Here is a 12255-nt window from a genome sequence, read left to right as displayed (position 1 = left end):
GCAAAGCAAACACAATGAGTATATTCAAGTTAGCAAGCTTCTCAAAAGACTGCACTAATTCCATCCAAATGGAGTGTCTTTTGAGCGGTTAAACGAGTGCTTTTATGCAGGCTGAAAACCGGCATTGAAAGACTGCCTGCGTTTACGTGTAACGGGTATTGCTCGCTTTTCAGATGTTTGCATACATTTTGAGCGATAATCGTTGCATGTAACAAGGCCTTTAGAACACCTCTAACAAACGCTAAAAAGAATCCAGGTGCTGCGATGGCCCAGTTAGACCTCAACATGATTGAAATGCTGTGCATAAATCACTGCCCACAAACCTCAATGAACTGAAGCAATGTAAAGGAGAGTGGGACAAACTTCTGTTGTCATGCAGAAAACAATTTTCTGGTTCTACAAGCTGTTTATTTTTGTGGGGTGGGTTAATTTTTCACACACTGCTTCTGCCTTTTGGTCTAGCTTTTGTGAAAACCTGACTTGTTGGGAGGGTGTGAGGACTGGAATTTGGGAAGCACCTGTTGTGCCAAAGGGTAATATTTAGCCAAAAGTCCATTGTTCCAGAATTCTCCTGTTGTACATAACGTGTGGAATCTGGGGGCCCTTTTTATAGGAACGATTTTTGATCAAAAAGCTGTTGGATCATGCCAACTTGACCACTGATCGTTCAGTATAAACACAGCGATGATTGAACGACTGATGAGGATATCTGCTTCTCGGTCATCCATTTTAACAATCCTTTGCACGTCGCTGCTTGTGAACAGCCACCGTTTAGTCATTCATTCACTGGCTCAGTGAATGATTTACAAGCACTATTGTGAACAATTATCGTTCCATGTAAAAGGAGCCTTATTGTAGTCTCTGACCTAACAAGGTGTGAACAGGTGCTGAGCAGCCTTAGTTTCTCTAAACACAACGCACTTGTACAATTCCTTGTATTCTGTTCTCCTTCCCTTTCAATCAGCAGAAACCTACTTTAAGGCATAGGAGGTTGAGAAGAATAGTGCGCTGATCTATCCTGGAATCAGAATGCTTAGTTTGCTTGTGCCGGCCTGGTTCCTCCATGTCAAATGTGCAGGCGTAGGGCCAGTTCAAGGAGCTCTCTGGTGGCTTCTAGCTGCACCCCCATCCTTCTCTGCCATCAGAGTAGGACTACAGTGAATTGCGGTTCATAGGTTTTTGGGCTTGACAAGGAGTATACATGCCTTTTATGGCTGCTGTACTGTCTTTCCTGCAATCCCATGGAGATTAATGCAGTACATGTGCTAGGCTGGCTTCCTATTTTTTTTTTCCCTGGTTGGGGACACCAGCAGTAGTCACACCCTGAAGTTTAAATCCTAGGACAACCCCTTTTAAGAGAAAGGTCTACATTATAATTTTTAGGTGTATGTATATATTTTATACAATCTATGTCCCCCATGATGTCCTATAAGGCCTCTGGGGCTCATTACCTTTTTTTTTTCTTCCCTTCATACTTTTCCCTGTAACTGGAGAGCTCCCATGGATGTGCCAGCTGCAGTGGAAAACATCCCCTGTAGTGACATCAATCACTAACAGAGCTGATCTGGGTTTGCTAGGACCCTGCAGCTCTGCTGTACCAGGGGTGCAGCTGGTGGTCATGCGATCACAAGGTCGCATAATGGAAATAACACATTTACTCTTTAGTACATAGCACTCATTGTGAGCTATGTAGCTTGGGAAGGACAAAGTAGAAGCTGTTAACCACATTTCCTCTCTCTCTCTCTCCTCCTGACAACTAAGGACCTGCTCCTGCTTCATTGTTCCAATGAGAAGTCGTTCACATTTGCTGTATAAGTGAATGCCTGACTGGTATTTAAACCGAAAGAGCCAATGATGCGTTTTATGCCTGCATAAAACGAACAATACCTCTTCTTGTTTAATCGTTAGCTGAAAGATTATTCAGTTTTTCCTAGTTTTGGACTATAATTGATCCATGTAAAATTCTTTTGGATAGACTTCTTTACTAAGCGATTTACCTCCCCTTCAGCGATGCTGTGAGGATAAAAATCGTGGCACGTTCTATCTTTTGCTGTTCCAACAGGGACTGCCTCGTTTTCAATGGGACGTACATGCTGTGCAATGTTTACCATTGATATGGATGGAAAACACTTGCGAACTGTGGCAGTGTGTGAAACGTGCTGAGGATTGCAATTGCACAGAAGCAATGTGAGGCATGTTTCAATTAAAACCACCTCACATCAGCATGAAAAATGTGATATTGGCCCACCCGTGTGAATTCGGCCTGATTGCTGAATGATACACTATTCTAATTTTATACCGCCTATTAATTGGCTGTTGGCTTACAGCCCTTTTACACACAACAATTATAGCTCAAAAGCCATTTTTTGAGCGATAATCGTTGCATATAACTGTGCACCCATCTCGTCCATCGCTGACTTCAGGTCCACATGAAATCCTCGTCCTTCAGGGCGATAAGCCAAACCGCACGCTGTGTTCTCTGCGGGCAGAGCTGAAAATATTCTTTCAACAGCTACTGTCCCACTGGAGAACAGACCACCCACTGTTCTCTAAATACATGCAATGAAGTACTAAAGGGCTGATTAGCTCATTAGTACCTATGCAAAATGATCGCTCAAAACTGTCGGTTCATCAGTGTGTGTAAATGCACCTTTACACCGGGGTTTTGTGTGCAGTCATTTAGGCCACAACCCTTTTTAAAGAATTGCAAACAAGTGTCTGAAAGTGTCCAAAACATTGCATTTTCAATAGTAAACCTGCCCCAGCATGTGTTGCTATCAGGTAAGTTATGGACGCAAAAGAGGGAATAGCCGTGGCAAATCTAATATTAAAAAAATCCTGCAGGTCTTTTCTTGGACCCCTGAGCTTCGGTGGATGATTTAGGTTACATCCTCACCACCGCCATAAAATTTGAGTTTGATACAATAAGTGACCTGTCAGTTCCATGTTAAGTCTATAGGCGCTGTTGTGCTTCAGCCAACCGCTAGAAAGAATTAGGCCTCTCTCACACAGGCGTTTTTGTGCTGCGTTTTCAGCCCTGCGCTAAATGCTGTACAACACTCCCATTCATTTCATGGGGCCGCTCACACAGGGCTGAAAACGCTGCGTTGTGAAACCGTTGCATGTTCTATTCTTGGGCGTTTTCAGCCCTGCGTCTCCCATTGAAATCGATGGGCAGCGTTTTCAGCTGTGCTAAAACCGCTGCAAACGCCCCGTGTGAGAGAGACCTTAGGGCTTCTTCTCACTTTGAAAAAAAAAAAAACATAATTTTTTTCATTGATGCAGTAGTTCAAGGGCTTATTTTTATGTAGGATGAGTTGTGTTTTCCATGGTACTATTTAATGTAGAATATAATACACACTGTGGAAAAAATGACAGAACTTTATTTTATTATGATTATGATAACAAATCAAATTTTCTGTCCCCATCTTCAAACAGCCATAAATTTCTTTCCATCCACAGGGTTGGATGCGCTGCGGAATAAGTTGGCGCTATACAAATAAAGATGATTATTATTATATTATTGTGTGGAGGCTCACTTTTTGCAGGATGACCTGTGTTTACTACTGGTACCATTTTGGAGTACATAGGACTTTTTGAGTGCTTTTTTATTACATTTCTTTTTGTTGCAGAGAGGGTGAGTAAAAAAAAAAAATTTCTGCAATTGTTCATTTTAGTTTTTTTGCTGCAGACATTTACAGTGCAGTGATATTTTGACTTTCGTGGACGTATGCTGGTACAAAACTTTTTATGAATACAGGGAAAAAAACTAAACTTTTATCTTACGCTTTATTTTTCACTTATTTTTACTTTGTATTTTAATTCCCTAGGGAAACTTGAAAATTGCAATTATTAATGCTTATACCATAAACTGCAATACCTCAGTATTGCAGTCTTTGATATTTTTGACACCATTTTATTAGGACAGCCCACAGACCAGTCTTAATAGGCAGAAATACATCACAGGGGAACCATTCAAGATACCTGAACTCTGTGAAATTGAAATACCTTTGTTAGAATTGACAGGAACATTTAAAACAGTTAACAGCCATGATCAGAGTCAGTGCTAGTGGTTGGAAGCTGCCAAAGACAGCCGATACCTGCTGTGTATGGAGCAGGATCGGTTCCCGCTCCCATACCATACAAATTTTGATACTGGAGAACATACTTGTTTGTCCTTTTAGTGTGAAGGGTTTAAAGTGAGAGGTTTTGGGTTTTTTTGCCCCAGTGGTGTCACACATTTGACACACAGATGGTAATAAAGAAGTCTACTACATGGATTACCAAGAGCCTGGTTAGTAAATACATTACAAGACATTTGGAATGCCTGCCACCTATACACAACACATGACTTGCACAATGTCTATATTGCTCTTCTCTATAATAACCTTTGGGACATATTTGGGGTATTTTGGTACTGCATTGTATGTAGGATACGCTGATTTTTATTTCTTTGGGTTGGAGGGGGTGGTTTTATTTTTAAAGTCCTTTTATGAAGAGAGCACAAAAATGTTAACAGAAAACTAATTTGACCATTTTTCTTAATCGGGAGACTGAAGCTCGAGACTGAAGGTTCGGGTGCCGGCGTGGGGGAGCGGTGAGTAGCAGCTGTCAGCAAGAGGAGAGAGGGACAGAGAGATCTCCCCTCCGTTCCTCCCCACAGCTCCCTGCCCGCCGACGGCACCCGAACCTTCAGTCTCGAGCGGGCAGGTACTCGCTAAAGGCAATGCTCGCTCGAGCAATTGCCTTGAGCGAGTATACTCGCTCATCTATAGCTATCAGCTATGAGTTTGAATGTTTTTGGGGTTTTTTTGTCATCTTAAAAATGATCCAGGTTTTATTTGCAGCAAATGAACACCTGAGAATACATTGAATACACTTTTAGCACGTGAAGCTTTTATATTGCAATACTTTAATGAACGTGTACACATAGTTTTCAAAAGATATTTAGCCCATTAACATCCACCCCAGGTCAGCCTTGCCACATGGTCAGTCTTCAGCTTGGTAGGCTTTACAAAACCAAGGAGTTCCAGCTCGGAAACCGCTCTGATGAAACGTGCACTGAGAATCCAGTTAAGTATATCATGTGCTGTATGGATAACCACTTCAAACGACCCTCGGGTCCTTGACAAAGATGGCCACACCAACTCTGACTACCCGATACATACTGTGCCTTAGGATGCATTGGTAGTCTAAAACAACTCATGCTGCTCTGAGTGGCCAGCGCTACTCCCGTGAGCAGCAGGGGCCAATCAAAGCAGAGTGCTGGATTAGACTAATGATATATACTAGTGCACATTGTCATCCTGCTGCAACGGTCAGGATCAAAAATAACACTAAGGCTTCTTTAAGACGAGTGTATTTTAGCGCCATATTTGGTCTGTGTTTTGGGGACTACAATGAGGAGCTAATAAAAATATGATCTATTTTTTGTGTATTTTGCCTTCGTATTTGTATTCTTTTTTATTGGACAAATACTGACCAGTATTTGGCCAGTAGACAGTGAAACATACTAAGGTAATGCCATCTGAAACACGACCTTGCATCCATATACTCGTCTGAACCTGGCCTATGGCCATTCTTACATGGCAGTATTTTGGCATTTATTTGTAAACCAAAACCAAGAAGGGAACCTACAGAGAGAAAGTATGATGGGAATATTTGCATCTCTTCTCTGTTTTAGATTCACTTCTGCCTTTGACTTATAAACACTGATGCAAAATGCTGACCAGAATACTGCTGTGTGAAAGTGGCCTAAGGTGGAGCATAATAGTCTGCCTGTCAGTTCTACGGCAAGCAAAATCCACCGTGACCTATTGCAATATAGTATAGTAGTGATGGCAGAACTTTCTGTTGATTGTAGAATGCAAACCCAAGACTATTAGTAAACTGGAAGCCATTACCCATAAGGAATGGGCTAAGATTCCTGAGGAATGCTGTCAGGGGTTGAATATCTCTGAGACGGCAGTAGTCACTAAAACTGGCAATTTGTTTTGAATTTGTTATATTAGTGGTCTTGAGTTATTTAAATAGTTCTTGTTTAATCATTTTAATTGGTAATACGGGTTGAATAATTTGGATTGCAACTCTGTATCATTATTTAGACCTTGTGGTTATGATTAAAATAAGGCGACTAAGGTTTTGTAGAGCTTCACAAGATAGTGCTGAAACCTTTATGAGCAGTTAAAGCATCTAAGGCTGGATTCAGGCGAACGTATATCGGCTGGGTTTTCACGCCCAGCCGATATACGTCGTCTCTCTCTGCAGGGGGGGAAGCCTGGAAGAGCCAGTAGCAGTGCTCTGAGCTCCCGCCCCCCTCTCTGCCCCTCTGCACTATTTACAATGGGGAGAGGTGGGACGGGGCAGAGCTAATTCTCGGAACTTAGCCATACCCCCGTCCCGCCTCCTTTCATTGCAAATAGGGCAGAGGGGTGGAGGGGAGGCAGAGAGGGGGCGGGAGCTCAGTTCCTTCTCCTGGCTCTTCCGTCCTCCCCCCCCCTGCAGATGAGGACACTGTATATCGGCTTGGCGTGAAAACCGAGCTGATATACGGTCGTCTGAATCCACCCTCGGTCAGATAATGCAACATTTTCTGCCATGAAGCATACTCCACAATACGTTCCTCTTTACTGCTCCACTAAATAGTAAGTGTTCCTACATGTGGTGTTTAACGAACAAGTAAGGGCTTACTACAAGTAGAATTTTGGAAGGATCTCTTGGGACTAAACTACCTCTGCAACCAAATAGGAAGGGAATGCTATATGGGCTAGTGTTGGCCTTAAAATTATAGACAGACCAGAATTTGCAGTTCTCTGCATAATCTGTAACACACATATACATATTGCACGATCATGGAAAACAGTCTACAGCAGTACTGAGCAGTGGAGATGGGAATATGTGGTAACTCAATTACCATTAGCTCAAGCCTTGGAACTAATGGTGCTTTAAAAATAATATATCCCAGCAGATATTTTTTTCCTTATGTACAGATAAGGTTTGAAAAATAGCATCTACATGTATTGCATTGTAAATTGCCACAAATATGCAGCACTTCCATCACTGACTATGACTAATAAGGATATGACCGAAATACGGGAAATAGGAGAACATTTTTGTCTGAAAATCTGTAGCGGCACCTACATAATCCCAATCACCTTGAGGCTTTGTTAGGGCATAAGAACGCTTAAGAGGCGCTAATCAGTGGCTCTTGTTCTGGCTGACATGAGCGGTCCATGTATTACCATGAAATAAGGCTACACTCTGACAGACACATGTCCATGTGCTGTCTGAGCGACTTGGCAGATGACATTGTATGTCCTACCCTTGTCTGTGACTCGGATCAGACTAGGACATGCTCTTCTGCATTGCTTCATTGATTTTAATGGGTCCGAGTTCTGTCCGAGTTTGTTGAGACTGCATTTGGATGAAAAAATTGGCCATGTGAGTGGGGCCTGCAGCTACGTTTCTGGGAAAAATGTGCAACTACAACTTCCCCCAGCAAGAACAAGTGTTTGCTAGGGGTCTCAGAAGCTCTGATCACCACAATAGCTCCCGTACTGAAACAGCTGTCGGTCATGAGACAAACCCCTTAGGCCTCATGTCCACGGGGAAAATCAGATCCGCTGCAGATTCTACATGTAGAATCTGCAGCGGGTCCCTCCTGCCCCGCGGACATGAGCGCCGAAAATAAGAATTTAAAAGTATTTACCATCCGGCGCGGGCGGAGAAGATCAGCTGTTCAGGATCTTCATTTTCGGCCGGCGGATGAATTCCTGACGCCGGCGGCACGTCGCCGGCACGTCGCCGACGTGCCGCGCGCATGCGCCGGGCACATCCGCCGAGCCGAAGCAAGGAAGATGCGGCCGTGAGGAACAGCTGACCTTCCCCGCCCGCGCCGGATGGTAAATACTTTAAATTCCTATTTTAGGTCTCCCGCGGATCCGGACGGCTTCCATAGGCTTCAATAGAAGCCCGCGGGAGCCGTCCCCGCGGGAGACCCGCACGAAAATGGAGCATGGTCCAGATTTTTCCATGCTCCATTTTTAAAAAAATCCCTTTTATTGACGATCCGCGGGTATTTATCTACCCGCGGGTGGTCAATGCATCCCTATGGGATGCGGATCCGCATGCGGGAGATCCGCTGCGGATCTTAAATCATATTTTGCCCGTGGACATGAGCCCTTAGAGAAGGAAGGGTCTGCAGAACCTTCTGGAAATTAATGACTACTAGACCACTAATGGGATAAGACTGGTCTTCAGCAGAAGAATCCTCTCTGTTCTACAGCCTTGGAAGTGACCCAAATGATTGGGATAGCTGTGGGACGTTATAGCTTTAGCTCACTCTTGTGTGGCTTTGGATAAAGTCTTTTCATTCACTTCTACCCACTACCAGTTGAATTGTGAGACATGATATACTACTGCTTGCTTAGCCAAGACTATTTGTCATCTATTACAAGTGCTAGTTGATCTGTGACAAACAAATATTTTAGCATTATGTCCAAGTTATTAATGACCCACCACGGGCCTGCATCCAAGTTCTGGGCACAGGACAAGCCTTTGCATGTGCAGCATTTCTAAATGTTCAGCTGCCCCCGCACATTCTCCTTACTTTACACAGACAAATAAAAAGGATACTGAGTCATTTCATCCACTTGCTTCAGGGACTCCGAATCACTGTCATCAGCGTGGACAACTGTTGCAAAAGCCTGCAGAGAAGGCAAAAAAGTGCAGAGGACAGGGAAGAGTTAAAAATAAACAGAGATATACTGTGATACTTTTCTGGTCCAGCGTCGCTGCTCCTGTCACTACTGCCAGTCTTGCTTACATTGACTGCTGTGGTGACGTTCTGTATTCACACGTGACAGCTGCAGCCAATGGCTTGAGACTGCTGAGTCCAGCGATTGGCTGCATTGGTCACGTGTCTATATGGAATGCCCCCCTGCAATCAATGTAAACAAGATTGGCAGTGAGGACAGGAGTAATAGCACTTTTGTTTTTAGCAGATGATGTTATGTCAAGTGATCGTCATTATTAAAGGCCCTTTTACTTTCAAAGATAATTTTTTGAAGGATTGAAAGAGTTAGCGATCTATTTGCATAAAGTCTTAATGGCCATTAACACTTTATCATCTTCATTTGCATGTTAAAGGGCCCGCAGGAGTTGTTTGCAGACCCTAGCTTGCATTTAAACACACACTAGCTGTGCCAACACATTCCATTGTTCAGATTGCATTGCTCTCCTCGCGGCTAGTGTAAATATGCAGCAGGGAGAACATTCAGCAGTCTATTGAAAGATGCATGAAATACATTCAAATGGAACATATCTGCTCAGTCTCTCAACGGCTCAACGATGGATTTTAAGTGAATCAAAATCCATCATTCAAACAAAAACCGCATGATGGCCGCGTTTACATGTAACAATTATCGCTCATTTTCGGCCATTTGGACGTATTTTGAGCTATAATCGATGCGTATAAAAGGGCCTTTAGGCCGGCTTCACATGGGCGTAAGCGTATTTATGCACACATTTGCACAACGATCGTTGCATTTTTGTGCACATCTGCACATATTTTACTGTATTTTGTTAGCGCTACCCTTGCACATTTATGTGCGCAAAAAAAAAACAAGCACGCATGCTGCCTTTGATTTCAATGGCCAAGTAAGTTTAATATGGGCTAATTGGTGTGTAATATGCACCAAAATAGAAAAAGCTGTGTGTGTGTTTTTTTGTTTTGCGTGACTGAAATGCGCGCAAAGAAAACCCACATGTAGCTGAACCCATTGAAATCGATGGATTCTATTTGATGCATATTGCACATGCAAATTTTGCACATGTTCTACACAGTGCCATGTGAATGAGGCCTTATACTGCCGGTGGATGCACACTGCACATGCTTGAGAAACAGGGGAGATCCCCCAAAAATGTGCCTATGCCGTCCCCTGCCTCCTAATTCTTGGTCTGCATTTGGAATGCAGTAACTACATATACACTGGGGTGACGACAGATTTTCTTAGTGTATGTATCATTTGCATGGTTTAGACTTGAATGTCAGTCATATGATGTTTGCATCTTTGTGAAAAACTGAGTGGACTGTGGTGGTTGGGATCCATATTTCTGCAACACCTGCACTGAGCAGGCAATACCCTGTGGAAAGATTGGTTTATATGCCCTTTCATCTGTAAAAGGTCAGTTCTGTGCATTCACTGTACAGGAAGGTTTGAGCACACATGGCACACACCCATTACATTACTGCTAATGGGCTTCAGGTGGTCATATTACATACCTCCAACCAGTCATAGAGATTAATGAGCCTTCCGCATTCAAGGTGTAGTTTGTACGCAATGCATATATCAGGAGCTGCACTAGACAAAGTTCTACCGTTTGCCAAGGACTATATGGAAAGAATAGAACAATGTTGAACTTGACATTTCAGGAACCTACGTTGCACAATGATCACCTCTAAATCACTCTTATTATGTGACGGCTATACGAACATGAAGCAGCTTCATTACCTTTAAATAAGTGGAAGGGTTATTGAGAGCTGTGTGCAGGGCGACACGAGGCACAGCATTCAGGTGTCTGCGGAGGACGCTGGCAGCGCTAAAATATACTACTTCGTATAAAGGCTGCTCTTCTGGACGGGTCAAGTAAGCTCTGAAACAGGAAAAATGGAGAATGATTGTGCTCATTATTTTGTGGAAGACGGTTTAAGACAAGTGAATAAAGGGAAATGATAACAAAGTCATATACGGTTTGGTCCCGGCTAGCATCGAGGCACATGAACGCAGTCATGATGTCCCTGTCTGTACTAGGATGTAGCAGTTCACCCTCTCTAGTCTGCCAGATGGAATCAACTAAAATGCAATGGTTCATAATCCACTGGTTAGTAGAAACACTAATGGTTATCACCTAATATACTTGCATTATTTTATGGTGGTTGGGAGCCTCACTGAATGACATCAATGGCTGCATGTGACCCTCGGGCAACAAGCGGTGTACCTCTGCTCTAGATGTTTGTTGGGTTAGTGTAAAGGTTTCTGAGCATTTACAAGAAAAGGGGAAACTACAAGCTGCTGGAAGGTGAGAATGATGCTCATTATAAAATTCACTAGTAATTATAAGGATATTATAGTACCAGTGTTTCTAGTGGCGCAATGCGCAACACGGTAATCCATTATGATCCCCACACATAACACACACAGCTCTACTTCATGCATCCTGATTCACACACACACTGCTGTGGTACATCCATGTTGATTTCCAGATATCACCCAGCTCAGCAGACTCCTGGATACAGTGATCAGCCCCTGGTCATGTGATCCCTGACTCCACCCACACAGGTGATCACACGACGGTGACATCATCACAGGTCCTGGTGGCTACTGTCAGCTTATCCAGTATACAGTACTTTCTACCAAACTGCACAATGGCTCCTACTACAGTAATGATGTCACCGCAGGTGATTCAGCCCACCAGATCTCTGTGGTAACGGTAGGTCAGTGTCTTCTGTCAGTACCGCTGAGTTGTGTCTGAGAGAATAACGGCTTAGTTGTATTCTCATTTTGTTATTTTTGTCCTCCCCTTCCAAGAGCTGTGTGTTAGGCTCTGTGTCTTATATATGTTGTAGGACCTGCCATGATGTCACCAGGGGCGGAACATGAGAAGCATCCACACACAAACATACATACTCCCGGTCAAGTGGTTGTTAGTAGTTTGATTTATTTACATATACTACTGATTTATGCAAAGAGGTTAGCTTTAGATAGCTATACTGTTACTCAGACTACTTACTGCCAAGCTGTAGATTACAGTAGGCTCAAGTCTTTTACCAAGCCTCAGACTACTGCGCCACAAAGGTGCTTGTAATGGGACAGAAGATGTGTGAGATTTAAAAATGGTCATCTCCACATTAGCGCGATTCCTCTGCTTGGGATTTTCATTCATTTGAGTTAAGGAATCATTGTATGAGTAACTTCCAAATAATCTGAAATGCATAGCTTCCAAGAAATAATCAATGTACCAACAAGAAGACATTTCTGTCCTGTTGGCAAAGTCTTGGATACCTTCTCCTTTCAATGCTCGTATCCTACAGCCACAGCTAAAGCCATGTTCACATTTGTGCTGGAGGCTGCATGTGGAGCCTCCAGTGCAGATATGGAATAAAATCACAGATGAAGTATGCTGCGCTATTTCATGCAGGGCAGCACACCAGACAGGCCCCATTATAATCAATGTCTTGCATGTGCCGGATCCATT

General features: G+C 43.2%; 1 protein-coding gene across 2 annotated transcripts in view; it reads right to left on the bottom strand.

Annotated features, from left to right (window-relative positions):
* Nucleotides 1-4891: 4891 nt before the first annotated feature.
* The window catches only part of ORC3 (origin recognition complex subunit 3), a 62758-nt gene continuing 55394 nt past the window's right edge, over nucleotides 4892-12255 (bottom strand). For both annotated transcript variants that reach the window (XM_066605203.1, XM_066605212.1), the window contains exons 18-21: nucleotides 10512-10653; nucleotides 10283-10390; nucleotides 8635-8705; nucleotides 4892-5061 (exon numbers count right to left, since the gene is read on the bottom strand). In XM_066605203.1, the coding sequence (XP_066461300.1) occupies nucleotides 4956-5061; nucleotides 8635-8705; nucleotides 10283-10390; nucleotides 10512-10653 (427 nt within the window). In that variant the 3' untranslated portion in view covers nucleotides 4892-4955. The remainder of the gene's footprint in view (nucleotides 5062-8634; nucleotides 8706-10282; nucleotides 10391-10511; nucleotides 10654-12255) is intronic.

The sequence above is a fragment of the Eleutherodactylus coqui genome, chromosome 1, assembly GCF_035609145.1.
Source record: "Eleutherodactylus coqui strain aEleCoq1 chromosome 1, aEleCoq1.hap1, whole genome shotgun sequence".
NCBI classification, from domain to species: domain Eukaryota; kingdom Metazoa; phylum Chordata; class Amphibia; order Anura; family Eleutherodactylidae; genus Eleutherodactylus; species Eleutherodactylus coqui.
The sequence above is the reverse complement of the archived record's forward strand: the minus strand, read 5'-3'. Positions and strand labels throughout refer to the sequence as shown.